The following is a 23,904-nucleotide window of genomic DNA, read 5'->3' as shown; positions in this document are numbered from 1 at the left end:
CACAAAAACGGCACGAAAAAATAGAGTCCGCCGAAAAGAGATTGCTTCCATCACCACTACGTTCCGTCCGCACAGGTTGCGCGCAAGGATTTTATCCAACGAAACTTAAATGAGTAGATTCTACATGATGCATAATACAAAATGCATCGACCGGGAATCGAACCCGGGCCGCCCGCGTGGCAGGCGAGCATTCTACCACTGAACCATCGATACTGGACTATACTAAAGATTTTTGATTCAATATCAACGACGACGTCCCGTCTGTTGTAGCCGTCGACCACACCCAAGCCGGTCAGCTTTCAGTATGGAAACCAAGGCTTGTGGCGATGAAAATATCCACTGAGAAAGTAAGAAATCCCCTGACTACTCAGGTTGAAACTTTCAAAAGACTAAATTTAATCGGGTGATAATCAATTTTACAACCGGATCTACTACTTCTTGAAAAACTCTGCACTTCCGCAATTAGTATGATATAAATTAGATAATAACTCAGGATTTTGTGGCGCAACGGTAGCGCGCCTGACTCCACATCAGGAGGTTGCGTGTTCAAATCACGTCGAGATCAAAAAAGCAGTGTCACACGTAGAGTTACATTTTCATGGATAATTCTGCAGACTACTGTTTTAGTGACATTAATTAACATTTCATTGGAATCCATTTCTCTCAATACTCATGTATCCTTAACCTGGAAATGTTTTTGGCTGGTTTCTTCTTTTCAACAAATGTCGACTGTAGGTATAGGAGACTAAAGTTTTGGGAATGGGATAACATACAACAGCGTTAGTTTAGAAAAAAGGCGAATGTTTGCGTCTGAATGTCGATTACGACTACAGCTGGAACCAGTTTGAACCGATAACTATCTCGGGTTTCCAAAATGCAAACACAGAGTCTTACGATGGAAATCATTTTTACCCCTTTTCCTACAAATAGTTTTTTCGCAAATCGGTATTATCAAAGGAAATTTAACTAACATGCACAAAAACGGCACGAAAAAATAGAGTCCGCCGAAAAGAGATTGCTTCCATCACCACTACGTTCCGTCCGCACAGGTTGTGCGCAAGGATTTTATCCAACGAAAATTAAATGAGTAGATTCTTCATGATGCATGATACAAAATGCATCGACCGGGAATCGAACCCGGGCCGCCCGCGTGGCAGGCGAGCATTCTACCACTGAACCATCGATGCTGGACCGTACTAAAGATTTTTGATTGAATAACAACGACGACGTCCCGTATGTTGTAGCCGTCGACCACACCCAAGCCGGTCAGCTTTCAGTATGGAAACCAAGGCTTGTGGCGATGAAAATATCCACTGAGAAAGTAAGAAATCCCCTGACTACTCAGGCTGTAACTTTCAAAAGACTAAATTTAATCGGGTGATAATCAATTTTACAACCGGATCTACAACTTCTTGAAAAACTCTGCACTTCCGCAATTAGTATGATATAAATTAGATCATAACTCAGGATTTCGTGGCGCAACGGTAGCGCGCCTGACTCCAGATCAGGAGGTTGCGTGTTCAAATCACGTCGAGTTAAAAAAAGAAGTGTCACACGTAGAGTTATATTTTCATAGATAATTCTGCAGACTACTGTTTTAGTGACATTAATTAACATTTCATTGGAATCCATTTCTCTCAATACTCATGTATCCTTAACCTGGAAATGTTTTTGGCTGGTTTCTTCTTTTCAACAAATGTCGACTGTAGGTATAGGAGACTAAAGTTTTGGGAATGGGATAACATACAACAGCATTAGTTTAGAAAAAGGCGAATGTTTGCGTCTGAATGTCGATTACGACTACAGCTGGAACCAGTTTGAACCGATAACTATCTCGGGTTTCCAAAATGCAAACACAGAGTCTTACGATGGAAATCATTTTTACCCCTTTTCCTACAAATAGTTTTTTCGCAAATCGGTATTATCAAAGGAAATTTAACTAACATGCACAAAAACGGCACGAAAAAATAGAGTCCGCCGAAAAGAGATTGCTTCCATCACCACTACGTTCCGTCCGCACAGGTTGTGCGCAAGGATTTTATCCAACGAAACTTAAATGAGTAGATTCTACATGATGCATGATACAAAATGCATCGACCGGGAATCGAACCCGGGCCGCCCGCGTGGCAGGCGAGCATTCTACCACTGAACCATCGATGCTGGACCAAACTAAAGATTTTTGATTAAATATCAACGACGACGTCCCGTCTGTTGTAGCCGTCGACCACACCCAAGCCGGTCAGCTTTCAGTATGGAAACCAAGGCTTGTGGCGATGAAAATATCCACTGAGAAAGTAAGAAATGCCCTGACTACTCAGGTTGAAACTTTCAAAAGACTAAATTTAATCGGGTGATAATCAATGTTACAACCGGATCTACTACTTCTTGAAAAACTCTGCACTTCCGCAATTAGTATGATATAAATTAGATTATAACTCAGGATTTCGTGGCGCAACGGTAGCGCGCCTGACTCGAGATCAGGAGGTTGCGTGTTCAAATCGCGTCGAGATCAAAAAAGAAGTGTCAAACGTAGAGTAACACGTAGAGTTATATTTTCATGGATAATTCTGCAGACTACTGTTTTAGTGACATTAATTAACATTTCATTGGAATCCATTTCTCTCAATACTCATGTATCCTTAACCTGGAAATGTTTTTGGCTGGTTTCTTCTTTTCAACAAATGTCGACTGTAGGTATAGGAGACTAAAGTTTTGGGAATGGGATAACATACAACAGCGTTAGTTTAGAAAAAGGCGAATGTTTGCGTCTGAATGTCGATTACGACTACAGCTGGAACCAGTTTGAACCGATAACTATCTCGGGTTTCCAAAATGCAAACACAGAGTCTTACGATGGAAATCATTTTTACCCCTTTTCCTACAAATAGTTTTTTCGCAAATCGGTATTATCAAAGGAAATTTAACTAACATGCACAAAAACGGCACGAAAAAATAGAGTCCGCCGAAAAGAGATTGCTTCCATCACCACTACGTTCCGTCCGCACAGGTTGTGCGCAAGGATTTTATCCAACGAAACTTAAATGAGTAGATTCTACATGATGCATGATACAAAATGCATCGACCGGGAATCGAACCCGGGCCGCCCGCGTGGCAGGCGAGCATTCTACCACTGAACCATCGATGCTGGACCATACTAAAGATTTTTGATTCAATATCAACGACGACGTCCCGTCTGTTGTAGCCGTCGACCACACCCAAGCCGGTCAGCTTTCAGTATGGAAACCAAGGCTTGTGGCGATGAAAATATCCACTGAGAAAGTAAGAAATGCCCTGACTACTCACGTTGAAACTTTCAAAAGACTAAATTTAATCGGGTGATAATCAATGTTACAACCGGATCTACTACTTCTTGAAAAACTCTGCACTTCCGCAATTAGTATGATATAAATTAGATCATAACTCAGGATTTCGTGGCGCAACGGTAGCGCGCCTGACTCCAGATCAGGAGGTTGCGTGTTCAAATCACGTGGAGATCAAAAAAGAAGTGTCAAACGTAGAGTAACACGTAGAGTTATATTTTCATGGATAATTCTGCAGACTACTGTTTTAGTGACATTAATTAACATTTCATTGGAATCCATTTCTCTCAATACTCATGTATCCTTAACCTGGAAATGTTTTTGGCTGGTTTCTTCTTTTCAACAAATGTCGACTGTAGGTATAGGAGACTAAAGTTTTGGGAATGGGATAACATACAACAGCGTTAGTTTAGAAAAAGGCGAATGTTTGCGTCTGAATGTCGATTACGACTACAGCTGGAACCAGTTTGAACCGATAACTATCTCGGGTTTCCAAAATGCAAACACAGAGTCTTACGATGGAAATCATTTTTACCCCTTTTCCTACAAATAGTTTTTTCGCAAATCGGTATTATCAAAGGAAATTTAACTAACATGCACAAAAACGGCACGAAAAAATAGAGTCCGCCGAAAAGAGATTGCTTCCATCACCACTACGTTCCGTCCGCACAGGCTGTGCGCAAGGATTTTATCCTACGAAACTTAAATGAGTAGATTCTACATGATGCATGATACAAAATGCATCGACCGGGAATCGAACCCGGGCCGCCCGCGTGGCAGGCGAGCATTCTACCACTGAACCATCGATGCTGGACCAAACTAAAGATTTTTGATTAAATATCAACGACGACGTCCCGTCTGTTGTAGCCGTCGACCACACCCAAGCCGGTCAGCTTTCAGTATGGAAACCAAGGCTTGTGGCGATGAAAATATCCACTGAGAAAGTAAGAAATCCCCTGACTACTCAGGTTGAAACTTTCAAAAGACTAAATTTAATCGGGTGATAATCAATTTTACAACCGGATCTACTACTTCTTGAAAAACTCTGCACTTCCGCAATTAGTATGATATAAATTATATTATAACTCAGGATTTCGTGGCGCAACGGTAGCGAGCCTGACTCCAGATCAGAAGGTTGCGTGTTCAAATCACGTCGAGATAAAAAAAGAAGTGTCACACGTAGAGTTATATTTTCATGGATAATTCTGCAGACTACTGTTTTAGTGACATTAATTAACATTTCATTGGAATCCATTTCTCTCAATACTCATGTATCCTTAACCTGGAAATGTTTTTGGCTGGTTTCTTCTTTTCAACAAATGTCGACTGTAGGTATAGGAGACTAAAGTTTTGGGAATGGGATAACATACAACAGCGTTAGTTTAGAAAAAAGGCGAATGTTTGCGTCTGAATGTCGATTACGACTACAGCTGGAACCAGTTTGAACCGATAACTATCTCGGGTTTCCAAAATGCAAACACAGAGTCTTACGATGGAAATCATTTTTACCCCTTTTCCTACAAATAGTTTTTTCGCAAATCGGTATTATCAAAGGAAATTTAACTAACATGCACAAAAACGGCACGAAAAAATAGAGTCCGCCGAAAAGAGATTGCTTCCATCACCACTACGTTCCGTCCGCACAGGTTGTGCGCAAGGATTTTATCCAACGAAAATTAAATGAGTAGATTCTTCATGATGCATGATACAAAATGCATCGACCGGGAATCGAACCCGGGCCGCCCGCGTGGCAGGCGAGCATTCTACCACTGAACCATCGATGCTGGACCGTACTAAAGATTTTTGATTGAATAACAACGACGACGTCCCGTATGTTGTAGCCGTCGACCACACCCAAGCCGGTCAGCTTTCAGTATGGAAACCAAGGCTTGTGGCAATGAAAATATCCACTGAGAAAGTAAGAAATCCCCTGACTACTCAGGTTGAAACTTTCAAAAGACTAAATTTAATCGGGTGATAATCAATTTTACAACCGGATCTACTACTTCTTGAAAAACTCTGCACTTCCGCAATTAGTATGATATAAATTAGATTATAACTCAGGATTTTGTGGCGCAACGGTAGCGCGCCTGACTCCAGATCAGGAGGTTGCGTGTTCAAATCACGTCGAGATCAAAAAAGCAGTGTCACACGTAGAGTTACATTTTCATGGATAATTCTGCAGACTACTGTTTTAGTGACATTAATTAACATTTCATTGGAATCCATTTCTCTCAATACTCATGTATCCTTAACCTGGAAATGTTTTTGGCTGGTTTCTTCTTTTCAACAAATGTCGACTGTAGGTATAGGAGACTAAAGTTTTGGGAATGGGATAACATACAACAGCGTTAGTTTAGAAAAAAGGCGAATGTTTGCGTCTGAATGTCGATTACGACTACAGCTGGAACCAGTTTGAACCGATAACTATCTCGGGTTTCCAAAATGCAAACACAGAGTCTTACGATGGAAATCATTTTTACCCCTTTTCCTACAAATAGTTTTTTCGCAAATCGGTATTATCAAAGGAAATTTAACTAACATGCACAAAAACGGCACGAAAAAATAGAGTCCGCCGAAAAGAGATTGCTTCCATCACCACTACGTTCCGTCCGCACAGGTTGTGCGCAAGGATTTTATCCAACGAAAATTAAATGAGTAGATTCTTCATGATGCATGATACAAAATGCATCGACCGGGAATCGAACCCGGGCCGCCCGCGTGGCAGGCGACCATTCTACCACTGAACCATCGATGCTGGACCGTACTAAAGATTTTTGATTGAATAACAACGACGACGTCCCGTATGTTGTAGCCGTCGACCACACCCAAGCCGGTCAGCTTTCAGTATGGAAACCAAGGCTTGTGGCAATGAAAATATCCACTGAGAAAGTAAGAAATCCCCTGACTACTCAGGTTGAAACTTTCAAAAGACTAAATTTAATCGGGTGATAATCAATTTTACAACCGGATCTACTACTTCTTGAAAAACTCTGCACTTCCGCAATTAGTATGATATAAATTAGATTATAACTCAGGATTTCGTGGCGCAACGGTAGCGCGCCTGACTCCAGATCATGATGTTGCGTTTTCAAATCACGTCAAGATAAAAAAAGAAGTCTCACACGTAGAGTTATATTTTCATGGATAATTCTGCAGACTACTGTTTTAGTGACATTAATTAACATTTCATTGGAATCCATTTCTCTCAATACTCATGTATCCTTAACCTGGAAATGTTTTTGGCTGGTTTCTTCTTTTCAACAAATGTCGACTGTAGGTATAGGAGACTAAAGTTTTGGGAATGGGATAACATACAACAGCGTTAGTTTAGAAAAAGGCGAATGTTTGCGTCTGAATGTCGATTACGACTACAGCTGGAACCAGTTTGAACCGATAACTATCTCGGGTTTCCAAAATGCAAACACAGAGTCTTACGATGGAAATCATTTTTACCCCTTTTCCTACAAATAGTTTTTTCGCAAATCGGTATTATCAAAGGAAATTTAACTAACATGCACAAAAACGGCACGAAAAAATAGAGTCCGCCGAAAAGAGATTGCTTCCATCACCACTACGTTCCGTCCGCACAGGTTGTGCGCAAGGATTTTATCCAACGAAGCTTAAATGAGTAGATTCTACATGATGCATGATACAAAATGCATCGACCGGGAATCGAACCCGGACCGCCCGCGTGGCAGGCGAGCATTCTACCACTGAACCATCGATGCTGGACCATGCTAAAGATTTTTGATTGAATAACAACGACGACGTCCCGTATGTTGTAGCCGTCGACCACACCCAAGCCGGTCAGCTTTCAGTATGGAAACCAAGGCTTGTGGCAATGAAAATATCCACTGAGAAAGTAAGAAATCCCCTGACTACTCAGGTTGAAACTTTCAAAAGACTAAATTTAATCGGGTGATAATCAATTTTACAACCGGATCTACTACTTCTTGAAAAACTCTGCACTTCCGCAATTAGTATGATATAAATTAGATTATAACTCAGGATTTCGTGGCGCAACGGTAGCGCGCCTGACTCCAGATCATGATGTTGCGTTTTCAAATCACGTCAAGATCAAAAAAGAAGTCTCACACGTAGAGTTATATTTTCATGGATAATTCTGCAGACTACTGTTTTAGTGACATTAATTAACATTTCATTGGAATCCATTTCTCTCAATACTCATGTATCCTTAACCTGGAAATGTTTTTGGCTGGTTTCTTCTTTTCAACAAATGTCGACTGTAGGTATAGGAGACTAAAGTTTTGGGAATGGGATAACATACAACAGCGTTAGTTTAGAAAAAGGCGAATGTTTGCGTCTGAATGTCGATTACGACTACAGCTGGAACCAGTTTGAACCGATAACTATCTCGGGTTTCCAAAATGCAAACACAGAGTCTTACGATGGAAATCATTTTTACCCCTTTTCCTACAAATAGTTTTTTCGCAAATCGGTATTATCAAAGGAAATTTAACTAACATGCACAAAAACGGCACGAAAAAATAGAGTCCGCCGAAAAGAGATTGCTTCCATCACCACTACGTTCCGTCCGCACAGGTTGTGCGCAAGGATTTTATCCAACGAAGCTTAAATGAGTAGATACTACATGATGCATGATACAAAATGCATCGACCGGGAATCGAACCCGGACCGCCCGCGTGGCAGGCGAGCATTCTACCACTGAACCATCGATGCTGGACCACAGTAAAGATTTTTGATTCAATATCAACGACGACGTCCCGTCTGTTGTAGCCGTCGACCACACCCAAGCCGGTCAGCTTTCAGTATGGAAACCAAGACTTGTGGCGATGAAAATATCCACTGAGAAAGTAAGAAATCCCCTGACTACTCAGGTTGAAACTTTCAAAAGACTAAATTAAATCGGATGATAATCAATTTTACAACCGGATCTACTACTTCTTGAAAAACTCTGCACTTCCGCAATTAGTATGATATAAATTAGGATATAACTCAGGATTTCATGGCGCAACGGTAGCGCGCCTGACTCCAGTTCAGTAGGTTGCGTGTTCAAATCACGTCGAGATCAAAAAAGAAGTGTCACACGTAGAATTATATTTTCATGGATAATTCTGCAGACTACTGTTTTAGTGACATTAATTAACATTTCATTGGAATCCATTTCTCTCAATACTCATGTATCCTTAACCTGGAAATGTTTTTGGCTGGTTTCTTCTTTTCAACAAATGTCGACTGTAGGTATAGGAGACTAAAGTTTTGGGAATGGGATAACATACAACAGCGTTAGTTTAGAAAAAAGGCGAATGTTTGCGTCTGAATGTCGATTACGACTACAGCTGGAACCAGTTTGAACCGATAACTATCTCGGGTTTCCAAAATGCAAACACAGAGTCTTACGATGGAAATCATTTTTACCCCTTTTCCTACAAATAGTTTTTTCGCAAATCGGTATTATCAAAGGAAATTTAACTAACATGCACAAAAACGGCACGAAAAAATAGAGTCCGCCGAAAAGAGATTGCTTCCATCACCACTACGTTCCGTCCGCACAGGTTGTGCGCAAGGATTTTATCCAACGAAACTTAAATGAGTAGATTCTACATGATGCATGATACAAAATGCATCGACCGGGAATCGAACCCGGGCCGCCCGCGTGGCAGGCGAGCATTCTACCACTGAACCATCGATGCTGGACCATACTAAAGATTTTTGATTAAATATCAACGACGACGTCCCGTCTGTTGTAGCCGTCGACCACACCCAAGCCGATCAGCTTTCAGTATGGAAACCAAGGCTTGTGGGGATGAAAATATCCACTGAGAAAGTAAGAAATCCCCTGACTACTCAGGTTGTAACTTTCAAAAGACTAAATTTAATCGGGTGATAATCAATTTTACAACCGGATCTACTACTTCTTGAAAAACTCTACACTTCCGCAATTAGTATGATATAAATTAGATTATAACAAAAGATTTCGTGGCGTAACGGTAGCGCGCCTGACTCCAGATCAGGATGTTGTGTGTTCAAATCACGTCGAGATAAAAAAAGAAGTGTCATACGTAGAGTTACATTTTCATGGATAATTCTGCAGACAACTGTTTTAGTGACATTAATTAACATTTCATTGGAATCCATTTCTCTCAATACTCATGTATCCTTAACCTGGAAATGTTTTTGGCTGGTTTCTTCTTTTCAACAAATGTCGACTGTAGGTATAGGAGACTAAAGTTTTGGGAATGGGATAACATACAACAGCGTTAGTTTAGACAAAAGGCGAATGTTTGCGTCTGAATGTCGATTACGACTACAGCTGGAACCAGTTTGAACCGATAACTATCTCGGGTTTCCAAAATGCAAACACAGAGTCTTACGATGGAAATCATTTTTACCCCTTTTCCTACAAATAGTTTTTTCGCAAATCGGTATTATCAAAGGAAATTTAACTAACATGCACAAAAACGGCACGAAAAAATAGAGTCCGCCGAAAAGAGATTGCTTCCATCACCACTACGTTCCGTCCGCACAGGTTGTGCGCAAGGATTTTATCCAACGAAGCTTAAATGAGTAGATTCTACATGATGCATGATACAAAATGCATCGACCGGGAATCGAACCCGGACCGCCCGCGTGGCAGGCGAGCATTCTACCACTGAACCATCGATGCTGGACCATGCTAAAGATTTTTGATTGAATAACAACGACGACGTCCCGTATGTTGTAGCCGTCGACCACACCCAAGCCGGTCAGCTTTCAGTATGGAAACCAAGGCTTGTGGCAATGAAAATATCCACTGAGAAAGTAAGAAATCCCCTGACTACTCAGGTTGAAACTTTCAAAAGACTAAATTTAATCGGGTGATAATCAATTTTACAACCGGATCTACTACTTCTTGAAAAACTCTGCACTTCCGCAATTAGTATGATATAAATTAGATTATAACTCAGGATTTCGTGGCGCAACGGTAGCGCGCCTGACTCCAGATCATGATGTTGCGTTTTCAAATCACGTCAAGATCAAAAAAGAAGTCTCACACGTAGAGTTATATTTTCATGGATAATTCTGCAGACTACTGTTTTAGTGACATTAATTAACATTTCATTGGAATCCATTTCTCTCAATACTCATGTATCCTTAACCTGGAAATGTTTTTGGCTGGTTTCTTCTTTTCAACAAATGTCGACTGTAGGTATAGGAGACTAAAGTTTTGGGAATGGGATAACATACAACAGCGTTAGTTTAGAAAAAGGCGAATGTTTGCGTCTGAATGTCGATTACGACTACAGCTGGAACCAGTTTGAACCGATAACTATCTCGGGTTTCCAAAATGCAAACACAGAGTCTTACGATGGAAATCATTTTTACCCCTTTTCCTACAAATAGTTTTTTCGCAAATCGGTATTATCAAAGGAAATTTAACTAACATGCACAAAAACGGCACGAAAAAATAGAGTCCGCCGAAAAGAGATTGCTTCCATCACCACTACGTTCCGTCCGCACAGGTTGTGCGCAAGGATTTTATCCAACGAAGCTTAAATGAGTAGATACTACATGATGCATGATACAAAATGCATCGACCGGGAATCGAACCCGGACCGCCCGCGTGGCAGGCGAGCATTCTACCACTGAACCATCGATGCTGGACCACAGTAAAGATTTTTGATTCAATATCAACGACGACGTCCCGTCTGTTGTAGCCGTCGACCACACCCAAGCCGGTCAGCTTTCAGTATGGAAACCAAGACTTGTGGCGATGAAAATATCCACTGAGAAAGTAAGAAATCCCCTGACTACTCAGGTTGAAACTTTCAAAAGACTAAATTAAATCGGATGATAATCAATTTTACAACCGGATCTACTACTTCTTGAAAAACTCTGCACTTCCGCAATTAGTATGATATAAATTAGGATATAACTCAGGATTTCATGGCGCAACGGTAGCGCGCCTGACTCCAGTTCAGTAGGTTGCGTGTTCAAATCACGTCGAGATCAAAAAAGAAGTGTCACACGTAGAATTATATTTTCATGGATAATTCTGCAGACTACTGTTTTAGTGACATTAATTAACATTTCATTGGAATCCATTTCTCTCAATACTCATGTATCCTTAACCTGGAAATGTTTTTGGCTGGTTTCTTCTTTTCAACAAATGTCGACTGTAGGTATAGGAGACTAAAGTTTTGGGAATGGGATAACATACAACAGCGTTAGTTTAGAAAAAAGGCGAATGTTTGCGTCTGAATGTCGATTACGACTACAGCTGGAACCAGTTTGAACCGATAACTATCTCGGGTTTCCAAAATGCAAACACAGAGTCTTACGATGGAAATCATTTTTACCCCTTTTCCTACAAATAGTTTTTTCGCAAATCGGTATTATCAAAGGAAATTTAACTAACATGCACAAAAACGGCACGAAAAAATAGAGTCCGCCGAAAAGAGATTGCTTCCATCACCACTACGTTCCGTCCGCACAGGTTGTGCGCAAGGATTTTATCCAACGAAACTTAAATGAGTAGATTCTACATGATGCATGATACAAAATGCATCGACCGGGAATCGAACCCGGGCCGCCCGCGTGGCAGGCGAGCATTCTACCACTGAACCATCGATGCTGGACCATACTAAAGATTTTTGATTAAATATCAACGACGACGTCCCGTCTGTTGTAGCCGTCGACCACACCCAAGCCGATCAGCTTTCAGTATGGAAACCAAGGCTTGTGGGGATGAAAATATCCACTGAGAAAGTAAGAAATCCCCTGACTACTCAGGTTGTAACTTTCAAAAGACTAAATTTAATCGGGTGATAATCAATTTTACAACCGGATCTACTACTTCTTGAAAAACTCTACACTTCCGCAATTAGTATGATATAAATTAGATTATAACAAAAGATTTCGTGGCGTAACGGTAGCGCGCCTGACTCCAGATCAGGATGTTGTGTGTTCAAATCACGTCGAGATAAAAAAAGAAGTGTCATACGTAGAGTTACATTTTCATGGATAATTCTGCAGACAACTGTTTTAGTGACATTAATTAACATTTCATTGGAATCCATTTCTCTCAATACTCATGTATCCTTAACCTGGAAATGTTTTTGGCTGGTTTCTTCTTTTCAACAAATGTCGACTGTAGGTATAGGAGACTAAAGTTTTGGGAATGGGATAACATACAACAGCGTTAGTTTAGACAAAAGGCGAATGTTTGCGTCTGAATGTCGATTACGACTACAGCTGGAACCAGTTTGAACCGATAACTATCTCGGGTTTCCAAAATGCAAACACAGAGTCTTACGATGGAAATCATTTTTACCCCTTTTCCTACAAATAGTTTTTTCGCAAATCGGTATTATCAAAGGAAATTTAACTAACATGCACAAAAACGGCACGAAAAAATAGAGTCCGCCGAAAAGAGATTGCTTCCATCACTGTTGTGTACGTGGCAACGTCGCTTGCAACCGCCAAGGGCTACTTGCCGGTAAAGGCAGTTGGCTTGGCTTAGAGGCTGGAAGCAGTCGCACGATTTGTGTGCTTACCCTGAATACAATTACGATCGCCCTTAGCGACCGAACAAAGACATAACATGGCGCAGTTGGCTTTGCTTTCGTGATTTCACGTCTTCTCGAACCTTCAGTGTAACTTTTGTGTACTCGTGTGCGGGGAAACTATCGCGTACGGGGAAACTATATTGTGTACGGGCCCCACGCGGTGTTGGCGGCCATTACGGCGTCCCACGCTTTCCCCCACCATTTCCCCTCGACCAAACGTTTTCGGGTGAGCAATTCGTACGCATTTCCGCTTGCCAGTTATCTCCTCGGCAGCTCGAATTTTTTATTTTTATCTGTGGTGACTGGCAGTGAGTGTGCCCCAGCGACCAACTTGATATCGTGGGCGGCCATCTTTATCCACATCACGGTTGTCGCCCCTGCCCTTTAACACTCGACGTGTGTGTATGTTGACGTGCCCTTGTCGCTCACGTGTTCTTTATTTTTCATCTGTGGTGACGGCGGCAGTGAGCTCCAGCAACCATCTCGATATTGTGTGCTGCCATCTTTCTCCACAGAGCTGTGTAGCCTCTGTCTTTTCATACTCGACGTGTGTTTATGTCGACGTGTCTTCGCAACTTACGTTCATCTGGCCCGGTCCCACCGCACATTCCTCCCCCGGTGCAGCGGAGGCGGAAACGCACAAAGCAGCATCCAGTTTCATCACTCGCGGGTCCTCCCGTGGTGGTCGGCAACATGGCGTCGGCAAATGACGCTATGGATGCGGCAGTGGCAGCAGCCAACTCGGCAGTGGCAGCAGCCAATCGCATTGACGCAGTCGAATTACAATTGACCGGCATCGCGCAACAACTTCAGCTATTGCTCGGTGGCGGCGGTGGCGCTGGCGGAGGTGGCGCAGGCGGCGGTGGCGCTGGTGGAGGTGGCCCAGGCGGTGGCGCTGGCGGAGGTGGCCCAGGCGGCGGCGGTGGCGCAGGCGGAGGTGGCGGTGGAGGTGGCGCTGGCGGTGGCGGGGCTTCCCAACGCCGTCGCATCGACACCTCCTGTTTGGAAAAATTGCACGGAGACGCGTCTCTGGCCCAGCTCCGCTCCTGGCGGAATCGGTGGAATGATTTTTGCCACTTGAACCAATTGAACGCCTACCCGGTGAATGAGCAGATGGCGGCATTTCGGATGGCGCTGGATCCAGCCATGCAGCAGGTAGTGGAGGTGGCTTTGGGCATCCTTCCTACGTCGCCCTTATCGCCTTCTGACGTCATCGACCGCATCACGGATCACGTTCGATCTAAGCGGAACATCGCGTTGGACCGCGTGGCGTTTGACGAATGCCGACAGCACACGTCCGAATCCTTCGACGACTTCTACATCCGCCTCCGGACGCTTGCGGACGCAGCCGACATTTGTGCCGCGTGCTTGGACTCTCGGATGGCTACCCGCATTATGGCCGGCATACGAGACACGGAGACGCGGAGGAAGCTGCTGGCACTCAGTCCATTTCCGACCGGTCAGCAGGCCATCAACATCTGCCGCAGCGACGAGTCAGCTAAGGCCAGTGAAAAATCGCTGAATCACCCGCCGTCAGTCGCACAGCTCCAGTCGAAGAGTCAACGTCCCGATACGCCATCCGACAACCATAGATGCGGCTCCTGCGGACGATCGGCGCACCGCGCTAATGACCCCTGCCCAGCGACCGGTAAGCAATGTCACCGATGCGGTGGCATGAATCACTTTTCTCCATGTTGTTCGAAGAATCGCAAGCAGGAGAAGACGGAAGGGGCCGGAGCGGGTGGCGGCAGCGGCGGTCATGGCAACGGTGGCACCTCCAGTGGCGGCGCTAATAGTCGGGGCGATGCCGGCAGCAGTCGGCCGCGTTCTCACATGCAGCGCGTAGTCATCGGCAACGTCTGTGCAAAACGCCGTCGTCCTGCTCCAACCATCTCTCTACAGTGCTGTGATTCGGACGGGGCGGTCATCACCACCGTGCATAACGTGACCCCCGACGGCGGGGCAGAAGTTACAGTGGCGGGCCTCGATGTGATGCGTGCGTTGGGCGTATCAGAAAAAGACCTCGCATCCGCGGCGTTTGACCTTGTAATGGCAGATAAATCTACCCCCCTCTTGGCTGTCGGTGAGAAGGAGATTACAGTGTGTTATGAGGGGACAACGGCAGCGATCACCTTTACATTTTGCCCGGAGGTTGACGGCGTCCTTCTGTCGTGGTTTGACTGTGTCGCTTTGGGCATTCTGCACGAGGATTACCCTCGTCCATGGAGACATTCACAAAAGGGTACGTCTGTCAGTTCTATCGGAGCAACCCCACCATCATTTGTGTATGACGGCCCTCTCCCATTATCTCCGTCCCCAGATGAGATCCAGCGGATTGGAGACGCCATCGCCCGGGGCTATGCCGACGTGTTCGACCAGTCCGGTATACTAACCGAAATGAAAGGGCCGGAGATGGTAATCGAGCTGAAAGACGACGCGGAACCGTACTATGTCAACGGCGCTCGCCCAATCCCGTTCGCGGACCGACCGGAAGTAAAGAAATTGCTGGACGGACTCGTGGAAAAAGGTATCATCGTCCCCATGACCGAAGCGTCCGACTGGGCGGCCCCCCTGGTAAATCACGCGCAAATCTGCCGGATCTTTACGTATTTGTGTAGATCACACCAAGCTGAATCGTCACGTTCGGCGGCCCACTCATCCTACCCGAACTCCGAGAGACGCAGTGGCCGAGATCAGCGGCGACGCCACCTACTTTTCAACGTTTGACGCGGCCAGCGGGTATTTTCAAATTCCACTACACCCTTCATCGCAGCATTTAACAGTGTTTATGACCCCGTGGGGCAGGTACAAGTTCCTGCGAGCCTCTATGGGGTTGAGCAGCTCCAGCGACGAATACAACAGAAGGGCGGACTTAGCGTTCCAAGGTGTCGGCAACACCGTCCGCGTCGTGGACGACCTCCTTCGGTACGATTCATCCTTTCCAGAACATGTGATGGGCGTCTGTGCTGTCCTATCGGCGGCCCGGGACGCCGGCATCACGTTCAACATCAAGAAATTCCAGTTTGCCCAACCGCAAGTTCAATGGGTGGGATTCCAAATCCAACAGGGAGGTGTTGCTGTAGACCCCGATAAAGTGCGAGCCATCTCGGACTTCCCGCGTCCGACCAACATCACCGAACTCCGATCGTTTATTGGGCTCGTCGAGCAGCTGGCCGGATTTTCCACGGAGGTGGCCGCCGCCAAGGGCCCTCTACGTCCTCTGCTGAGCGCCCGTAACGCATTCATCTGGACCGAAGACCATGACAGCGCGTTCGCGGCAGTCAAAGCCGCACTCACGGCGCCGCCTATCTTGGCCCATTTTGACCCAGATCTGGAAACGTCCCTCCAAGTGGATGCTTCCCGCAAGCAGGGGATGGGTTACGCTCTACTCCAGCGCCACGGATCGATTTGGAAGCTGGTGGATGCCAACTCCCGTTGGTGTACCGACACGGAGTCAAGATACGCCATAGTGGAGTTAGAATTGGCGGCGGTCGAGTGGGCGATGAGGAAATGCCGCTTGTATCTGCTGGGCCTACCTCACTTCCGCCTTGTCGTTGATCATCAAGCCCTCGTCACCATCCTCGACAAATATACGCTAGATGCCGTCGAAAATCCAAAACTGCAGCGTTTGAAAGAGCGCCTTTCCCCTTTCATCTTCACAACAGAGTGGCGCAGAGGCCGCGATCACGCCATTCCAGACGCCTTATCTCGAGCTCCTGTCCACGATCCTGGCCCAGACGACGAAGCTGCCAACACGGACGCCTCGTCCTTTGCCCGACACGTTGTGTTGGGTCAGATCCAGGTCCTGCAACGCGACACCGACGACACCGCGGAGCCAGCTCACGGCGTTGAGCCCGACCACCTGCCGGACCCCATGCTGGACCAACTGAGAGCGGTGGCCGCGGCTGACGCCGATTACAGAGACCTTGTGACGGCCATTTCGTCTGGTTTCCCCACTCCCCGAGAGAAAACGTCAATGTCGGTGCGCCAGTATTGGGCCATTCGAGAAGCCTTATCAGTCGATAACGGAATCGCCCTTTTCGGCCGCCGGATCATCGTTCCACTATCCGCCCGGCGCGAGGTATTAGGGAAGCTCCATGCGGCCCACCAGGGGATTGTGCGGATGAAGCGGCGGGCCCGGCAGACGGTCTATTGGCCTGGAATTTCCAACGAAATAACCTTCTTAGTGGAGAGCTGCCAACCATGCCAGGAGCGGCGGCCCCATCACCAACAGGAGCCCCTCTTGCGCGACCCCCTGCCAACGCGGGTGTTTGAGGACGTCTCCAAGGACCTTTTCCAGTTCGGCCAGCTTCACGTTTTGGTGTACGTGGATCGCCTATCGGGCTGGCCCGTTGTTCATCGTTGGTTCCACGATCCGTCCGCCCGTGAGGTTTCTCAGGCCATTGTGGAGTCTTTCACCAATCTCGGCGTCCCGGCAAGACTGCGGTCCGACAACGGCCCTCAATTTGAGGCACATGCTTTCCAGTCCATGTTACGCAACTGGGGAGTCGTTTGGGGCAATTCGACCCCGGGCTACTCCCAAAGCAACGGGCATGCCGAGGCGGCGGTGGCAGCCATGAAGGATCTCGTGGCCAAAATTGCGCCAACCGGCGACGTGACGTCGGAAGCTTTCGCCCAGGGGATGCTAGAGTTCCGGAATACCCCCAGAGAAAACGGACTCTCCCCGGCAGAGATGGTGTTCGGCCACCAATTGCGATCCATCGTCCCGGCGCATCGATCCTCCTTCGCGACCCAGTGGCAGAAAATTATGGAAGCAACGGATCGCCAAGCGGAACTCGACGCCGTCATTAAATTCCGCTACGATGAACATGCCCGGCCATTGGGGCCGCTTTCTGTTGGCACAGCCGTACGCGTCCGGGATCCGAAGTCCAAACTGTGGGACAAAGTTGGGGTCATCGTGGCCATCGGTCGGTACCGGTCATACCGCATCAAATTCGCGTTTGTTTATTCCTTTATTTTTGTTTGTGTTAAGCGGTTCGCCGCTCGTTGTCCGTCTTCACCGCTTGGGACGGGTTGTTGTGTACGTGGCAACGTCGCTTGCAACCGCCAAGGGCTACTTGCCGGTAAAGGCAGTTGGCTTGGCTTAGAGGCTGGAAGCAGTCGCACGATTTGTGTGCTTACCCTGAATACAATTACGATCGCCCTTAGCGACCGAACAAAGACATAACAATCACCACTACGTTCCGTTCGCACAGGTTGTGCGCAAGGATTTTATCCAACGAAACTTAAATGAGTAGATTCTTCATGATGCATGATACAAAATGCATCGACCGGGAATCGAACCCGGGCCGCCCGCGTGGCAGGCGAGCATTCTACCACTGAACCATCGATGCTGGACCGGACTAAAGATTTTTGATTGAATATCAACGACGACGTCCTGTATGTTGTAGCCGTCGACCACACCCAAGCCGGTCAGCTTTCAGTATGGAAACCAAGGCTTGTGGCGATGAAAATATCCACTGAGAAAGTAAGAAATCCCCTGACTACTCAGGTTGAAACTTTCAAAAGACTAAATTAAATCGGATGATAATCAATTTTACAACCGGATCTACTACTTCTTGAAAAACTCTGCACTTCCGCAATTAGTATGATATAAATTAGGATATAACTCAGGATTTCATGGCGCAACGGTAGCGCGCCTGACTCTAGTTCAGGAGGTTACGTGTTCAAATCACGTCGAGATCAAAAAAGAAGTATCACACGTAGAGTTACATTTTCATGGATAATTCTGCAGACTACTGTTTTAGTGACATTAATTAACATTTCATTGGAATCCATTTCTCTCAATACTCATGTATCCTTAACCTGGAAATGTTTTTGGCTGGTTTCTTCTTTTCAACAAATGTCGACTGTAGGTATAGGAGACTAAAGTTTTGGGAATGGGATAACATACAACAGCGTTAGTTTAGAAAAAAGGCGAATGTTTGCGTCTGAATGTCGATTACGACTACAGCTGGAACCAGTTTGAACCGATAACTATCTCGGGTTTCCAAAATGCAAACACAGAGTCTTACGATGGAAATCATTTTTACCCCTTTTCCTACAAATAGTTTTTTCGCAAATCGGTATTATCAAAGGAAATTTAACTAACATGCACAAAAACGGCACGAAAAAATAGAGTCCGCCGAAAAGAGATTGCTTCCATCACCACTACGTTCCGTCCACACAGGCTGTGCGCAAGGATTTTATCCTACGAAACTTAAATGAGTAGATTCTACATGATGCATGATACAAAATGCATCGACCGGGAATCGAACCCGGGCCGCCCGCGTGGCAGGCGAGCATTCTACCACTGAACCATCGATGCTGGACTATACTAAAGATTTTTGATTCAATATCAACGACGACGTCCCGTCTGTTGTAGCCGTCGACCACACCCAAGCCGGTCAGCTTTCAGTATGGAAACCAAGGCTTGTGGCGATGAAAATATCCACTGAGAAAGTAAGAAATCCCCTGACTACTCAGGTTGAAACTTACAAAAGACTAAATTTAATCGGGTGATAATCAATTTTACAACCGGATCTACTACTTCTTGAAAAACTCTGCACTTCCACAATTAGTATGATATAAATTAGATCATAACTCAGGATTTCGTGGCGCAACGGAAGCGCGCCTGACTCCACATCAGGAGGTTGCGTGTTCAAATCACGTCGAGATAAAAAAAGAAGTGTCACACGTAGAGTTACATTTTCATGGATAATTCTGCAGACTACTGTTTTAGTGACATTAATTAACATTTCATTGGAATCCATTTCTCTCAATACTCATGTATCCTTAACCTGGAAATGTTTTTGGCTGGTTTCTTCTTTTCAACAAATGTCGACTGTAGGTATAGGAGACTAAAGTTTTGGGAAGGGGATAACATACAACAGCGTTAGTTTAGAAAAAAGGCGAATGTTTGCGTCTGAATGTCGATTACGACTACAGCTGGAACCAGTTTGAACCGATAACTATCTCGGGTTTCCAAAATGCAAACACAGAGTCTTACGATGGAAATAATTGTTACCCCTTTTCCTACAAATAGTTTTTTTCGCAAATCGGTATTATCAAAGGAAATTTAACTAACATGCACAAAAACGGCACGAAAAAATAGAGTCCGCCGAAAAGAGATTACTTCCATCACCACTACGTTCCGTCCGCACAGGTTGTGCGCAAGGATTTTATCCAACGAAACTTAAATGAGTAGATTCTACATGATGCATGATACAAAATGCATTGACGGGGAATCGAACCCGGGCTGCCCGCGTGGCAGGCGAGCATTCTACCACTGAACCATCGATGCTGGATCATAGTAAAGATTTTTGATTGAATATCAACGACGACGTCCCGTCTGTTGTAGCCGTCGACCACACCCAAGCCGGTCAGCTTTCAGTCTTCTACTTCTTGAAATACTCTGCACTTCCACGGTCCCACATCCATGGTTCAAATGGCCTATTTGTTGTTGTTGTTCTGATCGCCTTTATTGGCGGGATTGGGTGAGCCAAGGTCGAAATTGGATCTGTGGCTATCCTTGTTGGATCTAGCAAAAAGATAAAAGGAAAGAGGAATTAGTGGGCCGTCAATAAACGGATGCTGCACCTTATTCAAGTTAAATAAAATAATGATAACGGGAATGAAGTGGGCGGAATGGGTGGTTAGAAGACAGTTAATGTCTTCACTCCATTCCCCCAACAATCCAAATTGTTCATCGCGAGCTAAAGCTCGCTCGAACAATTTACCAATTGTCGGTAAATTCGTTCGACATTGACTGTGTCTTTAAAGCAAGATATAACCAGATATAACAAGATATAAGATAAGACCCCCTGATGGTCGACAGTTACCAACGCCTGATTGAAATTTGGAGCTCGTGGGAGCCCTGCTGGACTGTGTAAGATGGATGCGCCACCAAATCGGCATTTCGTCTAAAAAGCGTCAATACTCTTTCGTGCGATTAGTTGTCGGAGGGTTCCTTCCCACCGTGCTGCAGCTCTTGCTGGAATGAAAATTAACAAGGAAAGCTAATACCTCCTTGACGCCAGACAACAGAGAATTGTGGTTCCGTTGATTACACCAACTGCTCCAAGCGACCTCAGCGGACTGGTATGCAGGGTGCGTATTCGATTGAATTGCTCCCAGTATGAGCTCGATAATTTCCTTCGGAAAGGCTCGTTCTTCCAGACAACTCCGGAGAACCACCGAGCGATAACACAGATGGATTCGTTCCTGTCAATGGATGACCCTCCCCCAACGGGGAGATCAGCCTACTTGGATGGGAAGAGAAGGAGCGGAATTTCCGTTGCTAGCTCTATCAGGGACGGGTTAGGTCAGTGGTGTTGCTAGGGCAATCTCGGCTAGTTTCCTAGTCCTTATTCGTTCCATACTGCCCCCCCCCTCCCTTCTTTAAAAGGATGCATCCGACGCAATGGACAAATCCGCCGTCGGGAAAAAAATGAGCGGACGGCCAGATGTAAAATCTGCCTTTGAAACCACCCGAGAAGGACTTCTACGAGCCTCTTCCGAAACGCAATTGTTCTCTCGACCTGATCAGATGATCATCCGGCTTGGGATCTAGGGGGATCCGAAGAGCACGGAAGTGTGCTGGGGCAAAGCTATACTTGAGGCTATACAAGTGCGCCGAGATTAAAATCTCATCCCGGTAAAATTCGAGGCGAAGGTCGTTCTTCCGCAGGAAGGTTACCACTCCCCTTAATAGTCTGGTGAACGCCCATCACTTTGAGTTTAAAAAAGAAGGGGGGGGGGGCACGAATTCGAGAAAAACGCCCCCCCCCCCATTTAAACTGAAGGAATTTCAAAAGGCCTTCCAAAAAAGACAAATTGAGACGGACAAGTATGAGTCATTCAAGTTCAATTTGGTGAGCCAATCCGCTCCCGAATTGCGTGTCTAAACGAGGTGCCCCTTTGGCTGAATAGAGAGTTGGACGGGATCACAAATAGAATTTAGTTGTAGATATTGGGCCACCGTTGATAAATTCCACCGATCGAAAGCCGGTCTTGACAATTCAACATAAAACGCGCTATGCGTCCAGGAGAAAAAAAAAACATAATAGGAAAAGAGAATAGATTGGACATACCGAGATCCTTTAAAATTGGAATAGCGACCGCCTGAAGATGAAGGAGAGTGGCTGAAATCGCGATTCGCTTGGCGTTGATCATGGCCACCTTTAGATCCGGACGCGCGAGGGCCTCCCGCATTTTCGAGAGCGTTCAGAGTTTTCACTTGCTCGACCAGGGCCTGGGTGAACTTCGAACCAAAGAGGTGTTCCCCACCCGTTGGCAGGACAGCCTTGTCGTCTAGCAGCCCAATATTCTGTGGGTAGATTTGGGCCAGAATGTTGCGGCGTCGCGCGTTCGTGATGTCGTGGTACACCACCGCCCAGAGCTTCAGAGCTGTTTTGACCGCCTTGGCGTCGGCTCGGGATTTCTTCTTCTTCTTGAGCTGACTTGCTAGAAACATGATGGGCTTGACTAAGTCAAGTATCTTAAAGGTTTGGTTCCTGTAGATTTTCTCGATTGGGTCGATGTTGGTTTTGGCTGCCGAAGATGACTTAACTGCCTTCAGCCGGATGTAGAATGCATCATCTAGATTGGGGTTGATCAGCAGGTTGGCGTTCTTCTTTATATAGTTTGGGTCTAAAGGCCTCTCTAGCACTTTTCGAGTGTCATCTAAACCCGATACGACCCAGTCGGCCAAACTAGCTGACTTTTCACTTGAGAGACGAAATTTCTTTACGCCTCCTCTTCTTGATGAGTCGGAGCCTGAACTACTAGAATTTGAGCTAGAATCGCTCGACTGTTCGGGATCCGACATGATGTTTGCACAACGAGAGCGAAAAGAGATCTGATGTGTCTAAGGGAAAGGTCCGCCCACCTGAGCGCCATATCTCACCTATCCCCCGTTTTTGTTGTTCTTTTGTTTGCTGAGAAGCAGCTGAAATATAGAGGTCGCACACAGTCAATGTCGAACGAATTTACCGACAATTAACATTTAATTGGAGTCCATTTCACCCAATACTCATGTATCCTTAACCTGGAAATGTATTTGGCTGGTTTCTTCTTTTCAACATCTGATCTGGCTTGAAATTATTAACCTTTAAATCAGCTCGAATTTTTCCCCTTAACATATTTCCTAACTGTTTCAGCTAATTCTAGTATTGAATTTTTAATCTAGGGTTTCGCTTAATTTGATCGAAATAAATCGTGATATTAAAAAGAGGTTAAACAAATGCGGCATGTGGGGTGGTCAGGCACAGACACAAAATAATTAGGCCTACTGATTGTTTTTTATTTACAACCTAAAAACCTACGCGTTGTAGGTACGTATAATAGGTATGGGCAAAAGGTGAAATTTAGAGAATATTTTTTTATATTAAAAATGGTTTGTTTTTATATAAGTTTTTTATTAGTGAAATTAGAAGTCTATGTGAAGGTATCCCGTACGCGACATCAAGCTTGTCCAAAAAAATAAACTTGTAACAAGGTTGCGCGGTACTAGGTTAGAGCTCCACAAGTATGAAAAAACCTTGCGGAAAGTTTAACTCGATTCTGATAAAACAGGGAGACGGAACTCTAGCAACGCCCATACTTGCAATGCTTCGAAGTACAAAACTTGATTTTTAATACTTAAAGCAAAGCGAGCGGCAAGCAATTCAGAACTAAGTATAAGTTGGCATATTTGCTTGTCTTTTTGTAAGGTAGGCGGATGCTTGATAATTAAAAGTATGGTGCATTTTAGGTAAAATATATTTAAAAATGTACTTCAAGCTAGTTCAACCGTGACTAGCATACTTTTTACTTGTCTGGTAATAGTTCAAATTGGTCATTCCTATATATATATGGCTCAACATTACTTATAAAAGTAATAATTTGATTATACTCATTCATCGCTTATTAAAATATACAGTTTACAATAGTCTACAGTTTCTTTTTATTTATTTGCGGTTAAGATAAATATTCAGTTACAGACTTACAGATCAATCGGTTAGTTGTAATCCTCAGTAGCTAATCGCTTGTTTCTCCTTTTCTTAGTCCAC

General features: G+C 45.1%; 2 protein-coding genes and 22 non-coding genes across 24 annotated transcripts; 9 read left to right on the top strand and 15 right to left on the bottom strand.

Annotated features, from left to right (window-relative positions):
* Positions 1-142: 142 nt before the first annotated feature.
* Positions 143-213, bottom strand: Trnag-gcc. Its single transcript has one exon. It is a non-coding gene; the product is annotated as a tRNA-Gly (tRNA).
* Positions 214-493: 280 nt separating this feature from the next.
* On the top strand, positions 494-565 carry Trnaw-cca. The gene has a single exon. It is a non-coding gene; the product is annotated as a tRNA-Trp (tRNA).
* A 551-nt stretch (positions 566-1,116) lies between these two features.
* Positions 1,117-1,187, bottom strand: Trnag-gcc. Its single transcript has one exon. It is a non-coding gene; the product is annotated as a tRNA-Gly (tRNA).
* A 272-nt stretch (positions 1,188-1,459) lies between these two features.
* On the top strand, positions 1,460-1,539 carry Trnaw-cca. The gene has a single exon. It is a non-coding gene; the product is annotated as a tRNA-Trp (tRNA).
* A 550-nt stretch (positions 1,540-2,089) lies between these two features.
* Trnag-gcc lies at positions 2,090-2,160 on the bottom strand. The gene has a single exon. It is a non-coding gene; the product is annotated as a tRNA-Gly (tRNA).
* A 280-nt stretch (positions 2,161-2,440) lies between these two features.
* Trnas-cga lies at positions 2,441-2,512 on the top strand. Its single transcript has one exon. It is a non-coding gene; the product is annotated as a tRNA-Ser (tRNA).
* Positions 2,513-3,074: 562 nt separating this feature from the next.
* On the bottom strand, positions 3,075-3,145 carry Trnag-gcc. Its single transcript has one exon. It is a non-coding gene; the product is annotated as a tRNA-Gly (tRNA).
* A 280-nt stretch (positions 3,146-3,425) lies between these two features.
* Positions 3,426-3,497, top strand: Trnaw-cca. The gene has a single exon. It is a non-coding gene; the product is annotated as a tRNA-Trp (tRNA).
* A 562-nt stretch (positions 3,498-4,059) lies between these two features.
* Trnag-gcc lies at positions 4,060-4,130 on the bottom strand. Its single transcript has one exon. It is a non-coding gene; the product is annotated as a tRNA-Gly (tRNA).
* A 903-nt stretch (positions 4,131-5,033) lies between these two features.
* Positions 5,034-5,104, bottom strand: Trnag-gcc. The gene has a single exon. It is a non-coding gene; the product is annotated as a tRNA-Gly (tRNA).
* Positions 5,105-5,384: 280 nt separating this feature from the next.
* Positions 5,385-5,456, top strand: Trnaw-cca. The gene has a single exon. It is a non-coding gene; the product is annotated as a tRNA-Trp (tRNA).
* A 1,524-nt stretch (positions 5,457-6,980) lies between these two features.
* On the bottom strand, positions 6,981-7,051 carry Trnag-gcc. Its single transcript has one exon. It is a non-coding gene; the product is annotated as a tRNA-Gly (tRNA).
* A 902-nt stretch (positions 7,052-7,953) lies between these two features.
* Trnag-gcc lies at positions 7,954-8,024 on the bottom strand. The gene has a single exon. It is a non-coding gene; the product is annotated as a tRNA-Gly (tRNA).
* Positions 8,025-8,304: 280 nt separating this feature from the next.
* Trnaw-cca lies at positions 8,305-8,376 on the top strand. The gene has a single exon. It is a non-coding gene; the product is annotated as a tRNA-Trp (tRNA).
* A 551-nt stretch (positions 8,377-8,927) lies between these two features.
* On the bottom strand, positions 8,928-8,998 carry Trnag-gcc. The gene has a single exon. It is a non-coding gene; the product is annotated as a tRNA-Gly (tRNA).
* A 903-nt stretch (positions 8,999-9,901) lies between these two features.
* On the bottom strand, positions 9,902-9,972 carry Trnag-gcc. Its single transcript has one exon. It is a non-coding gene; the product is annotated as a tRNA-Gly (tRNA).
* Positions 9,973-10,874: 902 nt separating this feature from the next.
* Trnag-gcc lies at positions 10,875-10,945 on the bottom strand. Its single transcript has one exon. It is a non-coding gene; the product is annotated as a tRNA-Gly (tRNA).
* A 280-nt stretch (positions 10,946-11,225) lies between these two features.
* On the top strand, positions 11,226-11,297 carry Trnaw-cca. The gene has a single exon. It is a non-coding gene; the product is annotated as a tRNA-Trp (tRNA).
* A 551-nt stretch (positions 11,298-11,848) lies between these two features.
* Trnag-gcc lies at positions 11,849-11,919 on the bottom strand. Its single transcript has one exon. It is a non-coding gene; the product is annotated as a tRNA-Gly (tRNA).
* A 1,627-nt stretch (positions 11,920-13,546) lies between these two features.
* On the top strand, positions 13,547-18,041 carry LOC124337668. Its single transcript, XM_046791707.1, has 3 exons — positions 13,547-15,380; positions 15,472-15,592; positions 15,659-18,041. Exons 1-3 carry the CDS (start codon positions 13,547-13,549, stop codon positions 18,039-18,041), a joined length of 4,338 nt encoding a protein of 1,445 aa, XP_046647663.1.
* A 95-nt stretch (positions 18,042-18,136) lies between these two features.
* Trnag-gcc lies at positions 18,137-18,207 on the bottom strand. The gene has a single exon. It is a non-coding gene; the product is annotated as a tRNA-Gly (tRNA).
* A 903-nt stretch (positions 18,208-19,110) lies between these two features.
* On the bottom strand, positions 19,111-19,181 carry Trnag-gcc. Its single transcript has one exon. It is a non-coding gene; the product is annotated as a tRNA-Gly (tRNA).
* A 280-nt stretch (positions 19,182-19,461) lies between these two features.
* On the top strand, positions 19,462-19,533 carry Trnaw-cca. Its single transcript has one exon. It is a non-coding gene; the product is annotated as a tRNA-Trp (tRNA).
* A 760-nt stretch (positions 19,534-20,293) lies between these two features.
* LOC124337666 lies at positions 20,294-22,682 on the bottom strand. Its single transcript, XM_046791706.1, has 2 exons — positions 21,946-22,682; positions 20,294-20,393 (listed from the first exon to the last, which is right to left on the bottom strand). The coding sequence occupies exons 1-2, from the start codon at positions 22,680-22,682 to the stop codon at positions 20,306-20,308; spliced, it is 825 nt and encodes a 274-aa protein (XP_046647662.1). The 3' UTR covers positions 20,294-20,305.
* Positions 22,683-23,904: the final 1,222 nt, after the last annotated feature.

Source organism: Daphnia pulicaria, chromosome 4 (genome assembly GCF_021234035.1).
Source record: "Daphnia pulicaria isolate SC F1-1A chromosome 4, SC_F0-13Bv2, whole genome shotgun sequence".
NCBI classification, from domain to species: Eukaryota; Metazoa; Arthropoda; class Branchiopoda; order Diplostraca; family Daphniidae; genus Daphnia; species Daphnia pulicaria.
This window is presented reverse-complemented; position numbering and strand designations above follow the sequence as displayed.